Source organism: Paroedura picta, chromosome 15 (assembly GCF_049243985.1).
Source record: "Paroedura picta isolate Pp20150507F chromosome 15, Ppicta_v3.0, whole genome shotgun sequence".
Lineage (NCBI taxonomy): Eukaryota > Metazoa > Chordata > Lepidosauria > Squamata > Gekkonidae > Paroedura > Paroedura picta.
Genome location: NC_135383.1, coordinates 6480719 through 6500184, shown reverse-complemented (window position 1 = coordinate 6500184; position 19466 = coordinate 6480719). Strand labels below are relative to the sequence as shown.

Sequence of the window (19466 nt, the reverse complement as noted above, 5' to 3'; positions counted from 1 at the left end):
GTGGCAAACTAATGGGGGGACCTGGGGCTCCCCTAGAATAACATCATATGTCCTTACAACAGAGAGAGTTTCCGCCAGATGAAACGGATGCTTTGCAGGATTGACTCTCTGGCAGTATCTCGTTGTGGTCCCTGTCCTTCCCAGACTCCAGTCCCAAATTTTCAAGGTCTCCCAATCTGGATCTGGTTATCCTAACCCTCCTTCTTCTGCCGGTGGCTAGGGGGGGAGTCTGGCAACCCTAAAGATAAGGAGTCCACTTAGAAACTCCCAGGAGGAAGAACTGCTGACTTCAAATCCCAACTGACTTCCGGTGGTCGCATGCAGGTGTGGCCAACCTGTAGCTCTCCAGGTGTCCGTGGACTACGACTCCCATGAGCCCCTGCCAGGCCATGCTGCATCTGCTTGCAGGAGCTCATGGGAATTGTAGTCCAGAGACGTCTGGAGAGTCACAGTTTGGCCACGCCCGTGGCAAGAGGCGAACAGAGGCGGTGGGCCTCTGCATTTCCTGGGCAGGCACTAACCTGAGCCGGACCTGCTTAGCTTCCGAGATCTCCCAGTTATCACAGCAGAAACGGAAACAAATTTCAAAGCAAAGGCTGTTTTATTGAAGATCTTTACGACAGCTAGAAACCTTTGGGGGAAATGGGGAGGGGGGAGACGAGATATGCAAGGAGCGTGGATGCGTGGGAAGCAGGGATCCCTCGGCGGTTCCCCGAGCCCCTAGTCTGGGAAGAGCAAGAAGCCGGAGAAGACGCTGTCGGAGCCGGCGATGCCCACCATGCCGTTGTAGTCGTTGACCGCCAGCCACACCTGGTGCCCCTCCGTCACCTGCAGGAGGACCCCGCCGGAGCTGACCTGCTTGGCGTTGGCCATGTGGTCGCAGAAGCTGGCCACTTTCTCCCGGTTGTGGTACATGTTCACGCAGAGGTTGGCGGTGTGGGAGGTGTAGAAGGTGAAATAGTAGAGGCCGGAGATGCGGCAGGTGAACTTGCCCGTGCCGGTGTCGAAGTCCTGGTTGATGTTGGTGACGGCTTTGTTGAAGACCACCGGGGTGTTCTTCTCGGGATACTGGCTCGTTTGCCGCATCACCGTGAAGGCTGCCTGATGGTTCCGTTTGTAGCTGCCGGTCTCCCCCGGTTCGCCCACCGCCCCCTTCAGGCCAGGTTCCCCGGGCTCCCCTGCGGGACCTCTGGGGCCGTTTTTCCCAGGTATCCCTGGCAGACCAGGGTCTCCTGTTGGCCCCTTCGGACCTTGGCTTCCATGAGCAGCAGGTATGCCTGCAAAGGTTCAAGAAAGCATCAGTCAAGGTCTGAAAAAGACGAGGAAGAAGGAAGGAAGAAGGGTTTTATACCTTGCTTTTCTCTACCTTAAGGATTCTATGATTCTGCGAGCTTCCAAGCGGCTGACAATTGTCTTCCCTTCCTCTCCCCTTGTGTGGGAGGTGGGGCGGAGAGAGCTCTGAGAGAACTGTGAGCGCCCCCAAGGTCACCCAACCGGCAGCATGGGGAGGAGGAGCTGGGAATCAAAACTGGTTCTCCAGATTAGAGGCTGACACCACGCTGAGAGAGCTGACAGTGTCACCCAAGTCTCCCTGCCTGATCTGGGTTTTTTTGAATGATCTGAATGGTAATAATGCATTGGGAGTCATCCTCTTTTGGAAAATAATCTGGTTTATATCAACTGGGGATGTGTAGCGTTTACAGGAGCTGGGTGGAGCTCTCACTTGGCATGGAGAAGGTCCTAGGGACGCATCTCTGGCAGCCAGCAAGACCTTGGACAGCCACGGCCTGTCAGATCAGACTGCACTGTGCTAGCTGGATCAACATCCTGACTCAGGTCGGCCCCATGCGTTTCTAATGAGTTCTTGAGCCAGAGACACCTGGCCTTTTTGAGCCGCCAAGCGTCTTTGGGATTCTGACGCACTGTGGTGGGCGCCGTCACAAAATGGCTGCCGCAAAATGGCCGCCTTAGAAAACAGAGGCGGCCACAAAATGGCCGCCTCATGAGGCAGAGACAGCCACAAAATGGCTGCCACAGCTCACCTTCAATGCCACACTGAAGATGCTTGTGCTAGGTTGGCAGATGCTGTCAAGTAACAGAGCTCGTCAAATCTCCAACGGCCAATCAGGAGCTTTGCTAGGCAAAAGCCCCACCCGGCACCACCTGCTTTCTAAAACCCCAGGTGGACACCAGAAAAGGTGGTGGGGAAGCCCCGGCCTGAGCTATTGGGTGCTGAGGACAGCAAAGACTCAATACTGAAGGCACCTTCCTCAGGCTAACCAAAGCTGGCAGGCAGAAGCCCCTAAGAGACTGGTTACCTGGCTCTCCCTTGGCTCCTTTCTGGCCGTCACGTCCGTCCTTTCCGGAAACGCCTGGCACACCTGGCAGGCCGGGGATTCCATAGCAGGTGTTAGCTGCGGAAGACGACGACCTCACCAGCAGCAGGACCAGGACGAATGCCCATCCCAGTAAGGTCTTCACATCGAAGCCCATCTTTGCCCTGCCAAGTGGGGGAAGGGAAGCACAGAGTGGGTACCAGGAGGGCATCGCCCAGATCTTTCAGGGGCCGGCCTCACAGCGGAAGCTTTCCCAGGGCCCCCAAGGGGAGGAGAAGACGGCTTTTCCAGAAGCAGTTGCCTCGTTTCAGTAAGAAGCAAGGTGTGAGAAGCTTCTCGCTCTCTCTGGTCTCATGAGGACTAGTCTCTTAGGAAAGCCCATCAGATCTTGGAAACTAAGTAGGGTCAGCCCTGGTTAGTATTCGGAGGGGGGCTTGCTCTGCTACTATTAGAAGGGGATGATGTTTTGGGGACGATGTTTATTTTCGATAGCACCCTACCCTCCGCAGCTCCGTGAAGGAATGGCAGAGACAGACAGGAGACCTGTCACGGCAAGAGAATATTGCACATGTCAAATTTCCTTAAGACAGCATTACAAAAAAAAAAAAAACGGGTATCATGTCAGCCTAGAAGCTCTACACAGCAATTTTGAGCAGGTCTACTCAAGTCCCCATCAGGGATAATTAATGGAGCTTACTCACAGGAAAGTGTTTTTAAGACTGTATGGATAATCTATCAGATTTTCCCCCCTCCCTTTTCTTCTAAGGGCTCTTTTTTTCTCATTTTACCTTCACAACAATCCTGTGAGGTAGGTTAGGTGGAGAGGGAGAGGGAGGAAGAGATTGATTGTCTAGTAAACAAAGCACGGCTTTGAGCCCAAATCTCCCTGGTTCTGGTCCAATGCTCCCCTAGGCCCAGTTTCCCATTACCATTGTTGCATATTGCCATCTTTTTGACCCAAATCACATGGGATGTTGAAAGAAATCTCCTCACACACATACCAACTAAGGGCACCTATATGCAAAGCAGGTTTCTGACAGGTAAAAGGGCAGAAGGACAGTTTTCAATACCCTTAGGTTGACTTTTGGGCCTGCCGGGTGGTTGACTGAAATGGTCCCTCCTCTTTTCTCCTGTGTTATTCCCACAACAACCCCATGAGGTAGGACAGGCTGAAGTCACCGAGAGCGTTTCCACGGGAGCCGAAGGATTTGAATCCAGCTGCCCCAAATCTTAGCCCAACCGCTACCAATCTCAATTCCCCAATAAGTCCCTCCCTTCAAACCCATGGAAAACAACCTCCCTTCTTTGAGTCTCTACAGTGTTCTCTCATTTGTCTCTCCTCTACACAACAGCCTTGTAAGGTAGGACATCCAGAGGGGGGGGAGCCCCAAGACCACCCAGCACGTTTCAAAGTTGAGGAAGGATCTGAACCCGGGGGTCCCCCATTCTAGGCCAGGCCAATGCACTACACCACCTAACCCCTGGTTGGCAAGACAGCAGACCCTCTGGGGTGGAGCCCTGGCAGACAAGATTGGGAGTCTTACCTCTTGGGGCCACAGCCTGACTCCGGTGGCTTGGAAACAGCTCAGCTAGGGAGGGAGTTTCAGGCCCCTCTTGTTGCAGGAGAGAGTTCTCCAGCTTGCAGCGGACGCACGCTAAACGGGGAAGTTGGTGGTGGCCTCCGAGGGCTGGAATCTAGCCCCACCCCACTGCCTCCCAAAAACTAGGAGGCAAAGTCTGGCAAGGTTTTTCAGCAGCGCCCTGGAGACCAACAAGCTTTCCAGCCAGGGAGGAGGGCAGCCTCCAAGGGGAACCGGGGATCCCCTGGGATCGTAGCTCATCTATGGCATTATACTAGGGATGCCAGCCTGTATCCCCCGTGTCCTCTCCAAATCTCCCTGAACTTCCCAGCCTGGAGCTGACAACCCCCCCCCTTCCCAAATTGATGGCCAAGGGCGACTCCATTGCCAGGGTGCAAGCTCCTTCTGTCACTTGTGGCTGTACTGGGCCAGTCTTGGTCCTGTTAGCTTGGACTCTCACAAACAGCTTGGTCACTGAACTCAAAATTGGGCAGACCAAATGAGTCAAGGCATTTTTAATATCTAGGTCTAAGATATCCATAGCATCATAGCATCATCGAATGAGAAGGGCACCTGCAGGCCATCTAGTCCAACCCCCTGCTCAAGGCAGGATCAGCCTCAAGCATCCAGGAGAAGGATCTGTCCAGCTGCTGGTTGAAGACCGCCAGTGAGGGGAACTCACCACCTCCTTAGGCACTGCTGAACTACTCGGACAGTGAAGAAAATGTTTTCCCTGTTATCTAGGCAGTGCATAGTTTAAACCCACTGCATCTCTGCCCTCCTCCAAGTGACAATCTTTCAAATACTTCAAGAGAACAATCCTATCCCCTCTCAGTCTCTTCTCGTCCAGGCTGAACATCCCCAAGTCCCTCCTAAGCCTTTCTACACAGGGTTTGACCCATAGGCTCCGGATCATGCCCGTTGCTCTCCCCTGCACCGTCCCCTTTTTGCTCACATCCTTTCTGAAGGAAGGCCACCAGAACTGCACAAGGCGCTCCAGGTGGGGTCTGACCAATGCGGCATACAGCAGGACTGTATCACCCTGCAATTTGGATGTGATGCCTCTGCTGATGTAGCTGCATCTATAAAAACAGGAATGGGCTTATGATGTTCTTGTCTTCATGCCAAGGTGTGCATCTCCTTCTTTTTGCACACACCCTTGAAGGCTATACTCTTCCTTCCGGATGCACAGTTTGTGGCTCCACAATCACTGGTCCTGCACCAATTTCAAAACCAGGAGGGGTTTTGTTCTGCTGGAGGAACATATATCAGAGAAGGGGGGGGGGGGTAATTGCCCTACAATCTGTTAGCAACAATGGTTCAAAGCATACCTTTGCATCTGCGGCGTATGGAACGGCCGGCTGCGCACGGCAGGGGGGCTTAGCATTCATGTGCAGATGCGAGAGATGATGCATCTGCTCCCCGCTAGGAAATTTAACTTCTATGGATTCTGGAGGAGGAACTCCCCCCCTCCCCCCAAAAAAGAATGACTACTCGCAGCTCTTCTTTTCCTGCATACAGAGGTCCCATGTTCCACGTTCTGTTCATGAGTTAGGCAAGGATGTTGCCAGATTTCATGACAGCTCCCCTTCAGTTGAGAGGTTCAGATTCAAACTAGAGATCTAGTTTGGTGTAGTGGTTAGGAGTGCAGACTTCTAATCTGGTGAGCCGGGTTCGATTCTGCACTCCCACATATGGAACCAGCTGGGTGACCTTGGGCTCGCCACGGCACTGATAGAGCTGTTCTGACCAAGCAGTAATATCAGGGCTCTCTCAGCCTCACTCACCCCACAGGGTGTCTGTTGTGGGGAGAGGAAAGGGAAGGAGAATGTGAGCCGCTTTGAGCCTCCTTCGGGTAGAAAAACGCAGCATATAAGAACAAACTCTTCTTCAGTAATCTCAGGGCTCTCTCAGCCTCACCTCCCTCACAGGGTGTCTGTTGTGGGGAGAGGAAAGGGAAGGCAAATGTAAGCCGCTTCGAGACTCCTTCTGGAAGAGAAAAGGGGCATCTGAGAACCAACTCTTCTTCTTCTTTGTGGTTTCTCTACGCTGGTGACAGAGCGGCAGCCGTGCTCCCCCCCCACCCCCATACCACATTTGTGAAATGGGAAATCGGGGGAAACAGAGGGCGTCAAAATGGCCTTGGAGAGACAAAGCGGAAAGGGAAAGTGGCCAATGCAAATGGGGCAGGATGCAAGAGGCCATCCCAGCCGGGCATAACAATGAAAATCTGGGATCAGTTTGGGTTGCCATCTCTGGGTTGGAAAACACCTGGAGGTTGACGGGGAGGGCTGGAAGTGGGGAGTGGAAGGACCCCAATGGAATCTCACACCATGGCCTTCACTTTCCATAGCAGCCATTTCATAGAATCAGAAAATCATAGAGTTGGAAGGGCCCTCCAGAGTCATCTAGTCCAACCCCCTGCACATTGCAGGAACTTGCAATGACCTGACCCCAAATTTCATGCCCAAGTGATCCCTCCAGCAAAAATCTCCAGAAGCTTTCCCCAAGGGAACAGATCTCTATTGCTTGCAGATCTGTTGTAATCATGGAAGATCCCCTGTGCAACCCCAGGACCACTGCAGGACTCCAAGTGCCCCCTCCCTGGCTCGTGAGGCCTCCCTCGTCACCCTGGACCGCTTGGTGGTTTTGCAAACAAGCCTTTGTGTGATTCAGCATCTGCCTCTGTCTCTACCCCGCCACACTTCTGCTTAAATTGTTGTTGATGGGTGTTATTTGTGCTGAGCATAACATTTCAGCGTTTCTTTCAGGCAGAAGTTGGCTTCCCCCCACTCAGACACACAGACAATTCCCGGCACAAAATGAAGAACCGGTTTGGCAATACGGTAATGGAGCGTTTGAGCCAAGAAATAAAGACCACCGTGGCCAAGCGTGAGAGGTGTGGGGAAAGCCCAGGGCTTGGGAAATGCGCACCCCCTGCGCTCTGTGAATCTGGGTCTGTGGTAGCAACACACAAGACTTGGCGGTGGGAAATGCCAAGTTCCATCCCTCATTTTTCCACCCGGAGGTTCTCAGTTAGCCCCTTTCATAAGGCTGCCGACCTCCAGGTGTGGGAATCACAAATAATCTTGAACTGGGGCTGAACAGAGTGCCACAAGAGTAAAGCAATCAACTGTAGAAAGAAGAAAATATTTGTCTGTTGTCGTTTTTTTCTTCCTTGTTTCTAATTTATTTGCAGCGGTCACCAAAGCGCCGTCCAGTAACAACTACTTTCAAAGTGTTTTCCTAAGTGGCAAAGACCTTGCAAGAATTCTAATAGAGCCTGGAGTATGTTTTGAATAGTAAAGGCCAATTTTCTCAAAATGGATGTCACATAGACGACACCAACTATTGGTTGCACTTGTGCACAATTCTGTTCCAGGGGGAGTCCCGCTTTCAGGATGGGGACAAGCCTAAAGGGAAACATATGGTCCTGCTCTGTGAGAACAGCTCTAACAGGGCTGTGACTAGCCCAAGGTCTCCCAGGGGGCTGCATGGGGAGGAGGAGTGGAGAATCAAGCCCAACTACCCAGATTAGATGCCCCTGTTCTTAACCACTATCCCATGCTGGCTCCAGAGTAGTGGTAATCGGCACTATCGTAGGAATCTCCCTATTCTTTTAAAATCCCTTCATCGGTTTCATTCACTTGGTGTTTTTGGATCGTTTCATATTTCGTACTCATGACAATCCCCGAGCCCTCATCGGTTATCTGCTATTCAGAGCATGCCTTTGCAGCTTGTGAAAAGGCAGGCTGTGTGCATGGCATGGCCCCTTCTTGATCATGCATGCGCCATGTCCTGCCCTCAAGCTCTTTGGGGGAACGTGCTGCTAAATCCTCGAACCGGCCGCCTCACGAAACAAACAAGGCCAGGCGAGTTACCCAATTCGGAGGAAATTTTATTTTGTGCTCACGGAAAATGCAAGGAACAGTATAAATGCAGGAGATGGGGATGTTCGCATGCGCGCTTATGCGCTTCCACGTGGGAAATACCCACCCCCTTGAGCCATAGCCTTTGCTAGAAGAAGGAGCCACAGAGCGTAATTCGGGGACCACAGCCTGTGGCCGGGACATGTCCCCTCATGCGCTTCTCCTCAGACGGAGGACGGGAAGAGCAAGAAGCCGTTGAAGACGCTGTCGGCCTCACTGCCCTCGTAAACCTTGTTCCCCGCGGCGGGGTCGCTCTCCAGCCAGACCGTGTCCCCCGCGGCCAGCCTCAGGACGCTGCCGCCCGAGTTGACCTGCAGAAGGCCGTCGCTGTTGTCGTCGCAGAAGGTGGCCACTTTGGTGCCCGAGTGCGCCAGGCCGAGGCACAGGTTGCCGGCGGAAACCACCTGGAAGGAGAAGTAATAGTAGCCGGGGTCCTTGCAGGTGAACACGCCCCTCAGGCCGCTGTAGCCGTTGTCCTGGTTGGTGATGATGTGGTCGAAGACCACAACGTTGCCATTCGGTTCCGGGCTCCGCCGCGAGGCGGAGAAGGCGGCCCTGGCTTGGTGCATGACGTTGCCGACTTGGCCCTTCGGCCCCTGGTCTCCTGCTTCCCCAGGGGGGCCGTGGGGCCCATCCGGACCTCGGAAGCCTAAGTTCCCTGGGATGCCCGGCACCCCCGGCTCCCCCGGATCGCCCTTGGGCCCGTGCACCCCGATGCTTCTGCCGGACCGCCCTGGAAGGAAAGGGGAGAAGGGTGCACATGTTAGCATTCTGTGACTCAGCTGGGGGCCAAGTGGCCGACTTGTGCTCCGGCATCAGGGCCAGGAGTCACTTCCCTGGGTATCGTGCATTTAATCCGGATGCCAGACTCTCCAAATGGCCTGCCTCACAGGGTTGTGAGAATGTTTGTGTGTGTGTGTGTGTGTGTGTGGCGGGGGGGGGGGAAGAACAATGTTAGGCTTGTCAGATCCAGTTTATGAAACAGCTGGAGATTTTTTTTGGGGGGGGAAGAGTCTGAGGGTGCAGAGTTTGGGGATTTTGATGGGGCACAATGCTACAGGGCCCACCTTCCAAAGGGGCTGTTTTCTCCAGAGGAATCGATCTCTGCCAGTTGGAGGTCAGTTGGGATTCTGGGACCTCTCCAGCCTCAAACTGGAGCTTGGCAACCATAGCTCTATGCTGCTTTGAACCCCCAAACTGGGGGGGGGGAGGGAGTGGGATATGCCTAAAAGCATGCAATGCAAATCCGAGTGCTAAAAGGTGGCATTCCTAAAATCTGAAGGCATCAGTCCATCAGAATCAAAACTGGAAGAGATTTTGAAAGGCCATTCAGTCCAGCCCCATACCTTCTTAGGGTCCTAAAAACAGCACACCCTCCTGTGTGCTCATCCAATCTCCTCCTAAAGACTCCACCACCCTCCAAGACAGCACATCCCACCTGTGAACAGTCCTCACGCCCAGAAAGTGTGTTTTTTTTAACATTTAGGTGGAACCTCCTTGCGGAACCTTCTATGATTCTAAGTGGAACCTCCTTGCTCATCATTCGAACCCACTGCTGCATTCAACCAGTTGGCCCCCTCTCCAACAGGTCTACACAGCTGTCGCCTCACCCTTGGCCCTCCTCTTCTCCCACGAGGACTTACCTGGCTCTCCTACGTCCCCCTTCTGTCCCGTCCGTCCGTCTAAGCCTCGAGTCCCCGGGTGTCCATCTTGGCCATTGGGAGCTTGGCAGAAGCTTTCCTGGGTTCTCGCTTGTGGTGCCACCACCGCCAGGATCAGGGCCGAGGTGCAGGCCGCCAGCCAGAAGCCGTTCGCCATCCTGCCTCTGTAGATGCCAGCAGAGGGCAAGCTGAAAGACTTGCTTTCACACCCCACCCCACCCCACACAGTGTAGGAACGGTCTCCCTAAGCTTGTGGCTCGACTAAATTGGAATTTAAAAACCTCAAACAGTTTGAAAGTACCGTAGAAAGAGTCACTTACCTGCCAGCCAAGGGTTCTCTGCCAGATTATGCAGTCAGGGTGTGTCTCTTGGGCACGGAGCAAGACGGAGGAGCAGAGTGGGGTTAATGGGCTTGGCTGAGTCAAAGAAAAGGAAGTTTCCTTCCTGTATTTCTGCTTCCCGTCGCTTCTTTTTCTCTCCCCGGCCCCTACAGTGTGAGCTCAGAAGAATCTCAGCCGCTGCTGTGCCCTTCTCTCTATGGGGATCTTTTGAGACCCCCCAAGGAATTTCGAAGTTGCTGCACGGAGGCAGGCCTGGCAAGACACCTGTGAATTCATAGAATCAAAGAATCATAGAATAATAGAGTTGGAAGGGACCTCATGGGTCATCTAGTCCAACCCCCTGCACTATGCAGGACACTCACAACCCTATCGCTCATCCACTGTCACCTGCCACCCCCTTAAGTTTTCACAGAATCAGAGTTGTGTTTCCCACCACTTCTGCCACCTGATGAGCTTTAGAAAGGGGTTAGCCAAATGCACAGAAAGGCAAAGCCCATCCGTGGCTCTTCGCTTTAGTGGTTAAATGAAACCTCCATGTGCAGAGGCAGTCTCTCTTTAAATACCAGAAAATGGGAGCGAGCTGGTTGTATGCCGGCCAGGGGGCGTGCTGCAACCAGAAACTTGGCCCCTAAAGGAAGTGAGATGCTTTTGGTCTGACACAAGAAGATGAAGAAGGAGAAGAGTTGGTTCTTATGCCCCACGCTGAGTTCCACGAAAGAGAAGCAGCATCGAAAATATTTAAAAGGCTGCCATGTAGAGGATGGAGCAGAGTTGTTCTCTCTTGCCCCAGAGGGACAGACCAGAATCGATGGGATGAAATTAATTCTAAAGAAATTCTGTCTAAACATCCGGAAGAAGTTCCTGACAGTCAGAGCGGTTTCTCAGTGGAACAGGCTTCCTCGGGAGGTGGTGGGTTCTCCATCTTTGGAGATTTTGAAACAGAGGCTGGAGAGCCATCTGACGGAGAGGCGTATTCTGGGAAGGCTCAAGGGGGTGGCAGGTTACCGTGGATGTGAGTGTCCTGCACAGTGCAGGGGGTTGGACTAGATGACCCAGGAGGTCCCTTCCAACTCTATGATTTTATGATTCTATGATTCTATGAAAAATAGACTAGGTGGAATCTAGAGGGCGAGAGGCCCGGCCCTATTTCCACCCCATGTGCCACCTGTGGGCCAGCAGTGCCGTGTCCCCTCCCGGGATGTCGGAATGGTTATCGCTCATTTCTCCCAGGGGAAACACCAAATCCAATTGGGGATGTTTGAGCTGAGCATTTGCACTGAGCTCTCACCAACCGTCTGAGCATCCATGCATCATCTGGAACATCAACATAAAGGGAACACACCTGGAACGTGAATGGGGTGCACGTCCCCCGACTGGCCAGCCTGCAGACTCTCCTAGTGCCAGAGAAGCCTGTACACTAGGTGGCGCCAGTGCGCTGAGAATGCGCACCACCCTCTCTTCCCCAAACCGGGTCAAGCAGTCTCCTTCCGAATGAATGGCTGGCGCAGGGTAGCCTTTGAGATCCACAAAAGCTGTGCGGCTAATGGCGGTTGCTCACCGTCAGGGACCGGCCAAATCACCCCCTTTATACTATTCAGTTCTTGCTCTCGGCCGGCTCGAGGAAAATGGCGCTGCGGGCGATTCTCACCCAGCGTTTGATCATCCTTCCGGTCACATCTGGCCCTGCCGAGCCAGCTGTTTCGGGCACGATGGAATAGAGGCACTTCCCCCAGGAACTGATCGCTGACTCCCTCCCCCGTATTTTATTATAGAGGGCTTTGATATAAAAATACCTTTAAAAAGCAAGGGAGAATGCCATTTTAATTAACAACCTCCTGCTAGCCTCCCGTCTACCCTGCTCCTTTCCCGGATAACGTGGAGTCAGTTTGCAGTACCTCTCTTCAGCTTATTGCGCGCTGGGGATGGTTGTGCTTTACCGCTTTTTTCAGCAGTCGCCTTCTGGCGGTTTTCTGGCAGGTGTTCGACAGGTGAAGACCCGTCAGGCGTACTGCAATCAAATGAAATAGTTTTCAAGCTGACGATGGCAAACGAACAGTTTATCCCCCTATAAACAATCCCTCCGACTTCCAAAACATCAAAACGAACTCCTAGGCTTTCTTTCGTTTTCGGGATCTTTGCCAGTGATGTAAGATACTCTTTAATAATAGGTCCTCTTTAAATGTATTCCTATCATATATCAGAAGGATGTGACTTTAATCCTATGGTAATATGTATGCGATTCAATCTTTAAATGTTTCTATGGTGTCCGTTATACAGAGGTCTATAAAAATTAGCATCACCAAGGGTAAATGGTGTAAAGCAGGGGTAGTCAACCTGAGGTCCTCCAGATGCCCATGGACTACAATGCTGGCAGGGGTTCATGGGAACTGTAGTCCATGGACATCTGGAGCACCACAGGTTGACTACCCCTGGTGTAAATTATATATAATCGTTCCCCTTAAATCCTTCCCAAGAGCAAGTATCCAGAACCCACCATTAACCCCCCCCCCAGCAACACAAGACAAACCGAGGTGCAAGCATGTGACAGGAAGTCGCATGATGTCACAGTCACGTGACGGCCATGTGACAACAAGAAGCAATACCCTGGCTGTGATTGAAAAGAATCCTCACCTCACCATCTTGTGGTACCTTTCGGTCTCCTCGCAAACACAAGAGCTCCATAGGAGCCAATAACCTTAACTTATGGGGAGGAAGATCATTGACAACGTTCTGCCCGCGTCCTTGCTTCCCCGCCCCCCCTTTCATTAAGCACCCCGAACATGCAGGCTGTTTAGCTATTCCAAACTTGCAAACAATACAGATGGGATCATTAAGATGGAGGCGATTAAAAATTTATCAGCTCTGCGTTGCGGGCGCAGGCGTGTTTGAAACTCCCTGGTTCTCAGGTCCTGTTTCCGAGGAGATGAAAAGGTGACTTGAAAAGCCAGAATGTCTCCTTTGCCTCCCGTTTCTCCTTCAAGGCCTCTTCTCCTTCTTCGGCGTCCGCTCCCGTGGTTGTACGCCGACTCTGGGCCCATCTCTCAGTTCTCGATACGTTTGCCTCCCTTTGATTCCTCGCCTCTTCATCTCGGTCGGCCGGGCAGCCGCGGCGTCGCGCGGACGACATTCGCCCGCCTTTCAAACAACGGCAGCTTCTCGCCTTCCCTTTCGAGGCGTTTTCCTCTGGTGCCCCTCCCCCTTCCTCGCGTCTCTGGGGCCGAGGCATGCAAACATGCCTTCTTCTGTGGGGCGAAGGTAGCTGGAAAGTCTCTGTAAACAGGCCATGGAGGGATGCCATGGGGAACCTCCCTGGAGGATCACCTTGTGGGGCGTCCAAGGAGATGGCTGCTTCGCAAATCCCCCTGCGTCAGGCAGACCACAGGCACTCCCAGCAGAAAGCAGCCATCTTGGACACTGGAACCTGCTTGTCAATTCATAGAATAGAATCATAGAGTTGGAAGGGATCTCATGGGTCATCTAGTCCACCCCCTGTACTATGCAGGACACTCATATCCCTATTGCTCATCCACTGTAACCTGCCACCCCCTTGAGCCTTCACAGAATCAGCCTCTCTGTCAGATGGCTATCTAGCCTCTGTTTTAAAATCTCCAGAGATGGAGGACCCACCACATCCCGAGGAAGCCTATTCCACTGAGAAACCGCTCGAACTGTCAGGAACTTCTTCTGGATGTTTAGACGGAATTTCTTTTGAATTAATTTCATCCTATTGGTTCTGGTCCGTCCCTCCGGGACAAGAGACAACAAGTCTACTTCATCCTCTATAATGGCAGCCTTTTAAATACTTGAAAATGGTTATCAGATCCCCTCTCAGTCGTCTCCTCTCCAGGCTAAACAGACCAAACTCCCCCAACCTTTCCTCCTACATCTTGGCCTCCAAACCCCTCACCATCTTTGTTGCCCTCCTCTGGACACACTCTAGTTTGTCTACATCCCTCTTCACCTTGGGTGCCCAAAACTGAACACAGTGCTCCAAGTGAGCCCTAACCAGAGCAGAGTAAATTCAGATCACCACATACATTTTATTTACTTACTTACTCAGGGATTTATATACTGCCCCTCTTGGACCTACTGTCTCAGGGCGGTTTACAGAATGCATGCATGCGCCAAATGCATTGATAGAGAGTGTGCCTTAGCACATTGGCTTTTCCTCCCACCTCTGCACGACCACTTGCTTGTGAGCATGCTGCCGACGTATCGAGGGAAAGCCCATGTGCATGCTCTCCCCCTGCGTTTCCAGTACTGCAAATAACAATGGGGCTTCCACCCCCCAGGAGGGGCCTAGAGCTCTCTTGCGATTACAGCTCATCTCCAGCTCTGGAGATCAGCTCCCCTGAGGAAATGGCTGCTTTCGGAGCAAACTCTAGGGCATTACAGCTCAACGAGGTCCCTTTTCTCCTTAAAGCCTGCCCTCCCCAGCCTCCAGCCCCAAATCTCCAGGAATTTCCCCGCCTGGAGCTGGCTACCCCAAACCACAGTCCTGTACAGGGCTGCCCTGGCTCTCCTATGGAATGCACTCCTGCCAGACGTTCACCCGCCACCTGGTTTTTTCTCACATTTTCAGAGAGTGCTAAAACGCGGCTGCCGCATGATTCTGCATCAGATCCTTTTCACTAGAACTGTCCCCAAAATGGAGCCCCCCAGGCTTGACGTGCCAGGAAGGAGAGCAATGGAGGTTTTTCCAGACAGAAGAGCAACATTCCCATCTCTGAAGCTGACCAGCAAGCCCCTGTCTGTGCGGAACAGCCCCCATTTCAGACGGTCCTCAAACATGACCTTCCTTTGGGCCAGCAGGTGGAGCCCTCTCCTCAACTGAGCCAGCTAGAGACTTTTTCAACCCCTTTATCTTTGTGAACATTTCAAGGCAGACTCTCTCCTTGTGCATTCCCTACAGGATCCCATAATGGGAAATCATTAGATTCCAAATTAAAATATCCTCAAAGAGGGCCACGGAGCGGAGAAGGCTGGCCTACGACCTCCCTGCGAAAGCACGTTCGCGCTTCATAATTAGCTGCCTCCGCGCAAAGACAAACGTTTGCCAGGATTTGGGGGCAGGAGGGGGGTGGGCATCACACAGCCACTGTGCCCCAGAACTGGCTGGCACCCTGGGGACCAGAAGACTGCGATCTCTCCCATCATATCCTCAAATACAGAAAGTTTTCCCCTGCCGCCCGCCCCCTCCACTTTGGGCTCGCCTTCAACTTCTTCCTCTTGGTCAGCCTTTCTCAAGTTTCTTTACTGTTGAGAACAGCCCTGAAACATTCTTCAGGCTTCCAGAAACCCTAGAAGTGGTGTTATTATGCAGAATATGGCTGGGAAGCAGAGATGTAGACATGCCCACCTGTGGACCCTCCCTTTACCAACCCCTCCCGGTCTATAATTGGCCATTTTGGAAACGGGGAGCAGATCAACATGACCATACGCGGTTGTATCACCCCAAGGAATGTGTAACAAATTTAAAACATATATTTTAAATGAATTGATTCCCACCCAGTCAGGAAACCCTTCCAGGGCCATCAAGAAACCCCAGGGTTTCATGAAATGCTGAGCTTCTTGAGAATGGGACAAGAAAGGATTACTCCTCCCCTGGCCAGCAGGTGGCAGCGAAGAAGACTCGTGGGGTTCCCGCAAAGAGGTCAGAATACCGCACCTCTTTCCGATACTTACACAAAACGTTCTGTCTTTTTTTTTTTTTTTGTTAAGCCCCTCTTGGTGCCATCTTTCGCGTGTGACTGCTGCAAAATCAAGCAGAAATGTTAGCAGCTCCGTTTCGGACGGACTTCCTCGGAGGATAGTCGGCAAAGGGCACGGTTGGAATTTCACCCTGAGCTGGGAGAAAGCCCGGCAGACAGGGGACTTCTGGAAAGTTCACGAAATTCATCCATAGCCCCTCCGCAGGGCCTGCCCATAACAGCGACGGCCTCAGCAGTAATGCTCAGAGGAAGGGAGCAGCCCAACTATTCACGGCTGGGCCTTTTCAGTGGAAACGGGAGAAGGTCACCCTGACGGCTTTCTCTAATCTGCCTGCTATTTAGCTCTTATCTCATGCAAATTGAATCATGCAATGCAATTTCCAGACGCCATATATGCAATTTTTCAATAACGTGTGCATAAAGAGATGGCCGCTATTATCCGGATGTTATAGGTATAAATGGTATACATAGGTTGAGTCTCAAGTCCTCTCCTGGTTGAGTAACTCGTCACGTGAGGTGGGTTTTCTGCTGAATCTAGGGTGGGACACAGAGGTGGGGTTAGGGATGGGGACTATTTTAGGAGCTTTCTGACATGCTGACCTTACCCTGAAGTGACGTTGGCACGTTGAGGATGTCAGGGGTGACGCTCTGGCTTTTGGGCGAAACTCTATGGTAGAATTTGCTTCGGACCATAGAGTTTTCCCCTGAAACGAGAGGATAAACCCTCCCCACCGATGACCCTGACCTGCTGATGTCAGTTCTGGGTAGTGTTAAAAAGCAACATTCTTCCAGGTTGTGTGGAGTTCAGGAGGAAGTAGCTCAGTGGTAGAACATCTGCTCGGCAGTCAGAAGCCCCCAGGTTCAATCCCTGGCTCCTCTAGCAGCCCCGGGACTATTTTTAGAGAGGGGCAGCCTTAAAGACCAACAAATAAAAAGTAAAATAAATAAATACACGAATCAAGCAGTAAGTGACACGCTGGCACTTTATCTGAGAGCACAGCAGATTCATGGTGACTTGTAGAGTTCTCAAGGCCGGAGACAGGTGGTTAGCTATTGCCTGCCATTCAAGGAGGAAACCCACAAGCTTGCAAACGTTCCCTGAGCATTCGCTTCTTCCCCCGGCTGCCCCCCTTCCCCGGCATCCCTCTCCATATCACTTTAGTCTTGCCTGACATGAGAGGCAGAGCAAGAGAAATGCACTCTGGGGCTTTCCGTGCTGCAGGTTTTGTTGGGAGGAGAAACAAAGAAAAAAGCCAAGACGTCTGAGCCAGACAGGTTTGCGTGCCAAGGAGACGCGTAGAGCCCGCCTGGGCTTTCGGAATGGCGCTGAACTTCTGATCCCTTCTTTTGTGGACCCGGTTTTCCCGACGGGGTGGACCTTCTTCCGGTGCAAATCAGACCTCTGGGGCTTGATCCCCGCACCATTTCCTGTTCTTTCGTCCCACGTTGTTCCCATAACATGAACCCAGGCCTTCACAGCCTCCACTGCATCCATAGGCTTGCTGTGGTATAAGAAGCACTGGACCACTGAAGTCCCTTCCCTCCTAAACCATGGCCTTCCCAGGTCCCACCCCAAAATTTCCGGCGGGCAACCCGATGGTACAACCCAGGCCTTCACACTCCTGTTTCTCTTGTAACTTCTCCTTTGGCCCGCAGACAACAGAGCTGATGCCTTCTCATTCCCCACCGGAGAGGAGGAAGGAAGGATTAATCCTCGTCAAATATGGGTTACGAAGAAACAATCAAGCGGCTTAGACAGCATGCAAATAACTGGGCTGGAGTTATTCTTTGCGTTTAAAGGGGGGGGAACACCCCATAACTATTTAAACACATCCTTTTACGTACTTAAATATCTCTTTCCAATTTGAAACGATTGTCCATTTGGGCATGAAAGTGAGATCTAAGTCGGGCAGCTGCCTATGCGTGGGGGAGGGCACCCTGCAGATGGATTAACTGCAGGTGAGCTCTCCATGGCCCTGCTTTCTTCCGGGGTTGAGATGGATTCCTGGCAAGGTGTTGCAAGGTTCCGCTGGCCCAAAATGGTCATGAATTCCCCCCACCTTCCCTGTCACTGTGGCACCATCTGGACACTATAGACCCTGCCTCCCCCACCCCACAATTAGATGACAGTTTTGAATGGTGTGCAGCAGTGTGGGAGGGGGGGGGTCTCCATGTGCATGCAAGATAAGGTTGCCAACTCTGAACTGGGAAATTCCTGGAGGTTTTTTTTTTGGGGGGTGAGGCCTGGGGGGGCAGGGTTTGAGGAAAAGAGAGACCATTGAGTCTATTTCCAAAGTGGTTATTCCTCCACTCCAGGGGACCTGATCTCTGGAAATCAGTTCTAATTCTGGGAGATCTCCAGGCCCCAGCTGGAGACTGGCAACCCTAGTGCAGGAAGGACTGGACTCCCATCTGTCTGTGTGTCAATGTTCACCTCCCCCTGCCCCCTACAGGTATTCAGGGGTCCTGAATGTGGTTCCTTAGGTGCTATGGGGCCGTGTTGACATGTTTCCTGGTGCCCGCCTACTGTTTTTAGAAAGAGGGTAGGGACAGGATGGACTTTTGCCCAGCAAGGCTTCTGATTGGCCATTGGAGATTTGATTGACATTTCCCCTTTTCTTAATAAAAAGGTTATTTGGCAACAGCTACCACCACAATGTGACTACCTTCACTGAGTGACTGAAGATACATTGGTGGCAGCCATTTTGTGGCTGGCTCCTCCTCCTGAAGCAGCCATTTTGTGGCTGGCTCCTCCTCCTGAAGCAGCCATGTTGTGGCTGGCTCCTCCTCCTGAAGCAGCCATTTTGTGGCTTCACCATGCTATGTGAGAAGCTTATAAAAACCCCCCGCCTCATAAAGGTTGGGGACTCCTGACTTAGAGAGCCGGTCAGCGGAGACAAGACTGACCTTGGGAGACCCACAGTCTGAATCAGTAGAAGACAACTTTGTGCGCTTTTCGACGTCCATCTTGTACGCTCAGGACCGCCCCTCCTGAGTCACTTCAGTTCCCGAACGGGGAGCCAGCATTGCTAACCTCCTCTGCCAAAACAACCGGAGAAGGAGACAGAGCACAGCACTTCCCCAAGCTCCCCGCCTGCCCACCCGCCCGCCCGTCCGCGGTGGCATTAGCTACCCAGAGAGAGCTACAACAAAGCGAGTTACTTAAGTATCAAAATAGCAAATTACAAAGACGCAAATTAATGAGGGGGGGAAAGCACTGCGGCAGGCGCTCGGCGGGACTCGCCGTGCGGAATTCCCAGGTGTGACCAGAATCTCAATGGGGCTCCCCACTGGGCAGACGTGTCCCGATTGCCAACTTGCCAAATTTCACGCCGTCTCTCCTGATCGGGAGCCGTTCAAAGAGACGGTCGCTGGGCAGAGGTCCTCTGTTCTCTTCTCTTATGCTCGGGAAGGGGGGGACCGTGGTTCAGTGGCAGAGCAGAAGGTTGTGAGCCCGGCGTCTCCAGTTAAAAGGACCAGGTGGTAGGTGATGGGAAAGCCTGAGGCTCCAGCGAGCAGCTGCCAGCCTGTGTAGACAATACTTACTTTGCAGGATCAAGAATCTGTTTCAGGCCGTACGTGTGTGCAATTGTTCCTGTTTTTGGATTCCTTCCCCGAATTTGGGAAAGCCTTGTTAACAATCGTCTCAGTAGGAATTGCCAACTCATTCGGATAGTCCAGGCAAGCCCGATCCTGTCAGATGTGGGTCAGCCCCTGCTAGGACCTGGAAGGAAGGAAGACCTCCAAGGAATACCTGGATCTTATAACTCACCAGGGGCAGACCACCTCCAAAGGTCCCTAGCCTGGCTGCCAGACAGACAATCTCCTGGCTATGTTACACCCAGACCCTACAATAAACAAGCAAATAACAGGAATGGACCCCCTTCAAGATTCCGCTCCTTCTCCGC

At 52.4% G+C, this 19466-nt stretch overlaps 2 protein-coding genes across 2 annotated transcripts; both read right to left on the bottom strand.

Moving 5' to 3' along the window:
• Window positions 1-582: 582 nt before the first annotated feature.
• Window positions 583-4034, bottom strand: C1QC (complement C1q C chain). Its single transcript, XM_077312017.1, has 3 exons — window positions 3881-4034; window positions 2319-2500; window positions 583-1277 (listed from the first exon to the last, which is right to left on the bottom strand). Exons 2-3 carry the CDS (start codon window positions 2491-2493, stop codon window positions 721-723), a joined length of 732 nt encoding a protein of 243 aa, XP_077168132.1. The 5' UTR covers window positions 2494-2500; window positions 3881-4034; the 3' UTR covers window positions 583-720.
• A 3759-nt stretch (window positions 4035-7793) lies between these two features.
• Window positions 7794-9999, bottom strand: C1QA (complement C1q A chain). Its single transcript, XM_077312037.1, has 3 exons — window positions 9827-9999; window positions 9489-9670; window positions 7794-8578 (listed from the first exon to the last, which is right to left on the bottom strand). The coding sequence occupies exons 2-3, from the start codon at window positions 9661-9663 to the stop codon at window positions 8010-8012; spliced, it is 744 nt and encodes a 247-aa protein (XP_077168152.1). The 5' UTR covers window positions 9664-9670; window positions 9827-9999; the 3' UTR covers window positions 7794-8009.
• Window positions 10000-19466: the final 9467 nt, after the last annotated feature.

Coding starts and splice junctions, on each gene's coding strand:
- C1QC (XM_077312017.1), bottom strand. CDS start 2,493: ATGGGCTTCGATGTGAAGACCTTACTGGGATGGGCATTCGTCCTGGTC. Junction 1,278..2,318: donor AGGAGCCAAGGGAGAGCCAG/GTAACCAGTCTC, acceptor GAACCTTTGCAG/GCATACCTGCTGCTCATGGA.
- C1QA (XM_077312037.1), bottom strand. CDS start 9,663: ATGGCGAACGGCTTCTGGCTGGCGGCCTGCACCTCGGCCCTGATCCTG. Junction 8,579..9,488: donor GGGGGACGTAGGAGAGCCAG/GTAAGTCCTCGT, acceptor CTTTCCTTCCAG/GGCGGTCCGGCAGAAGCATC.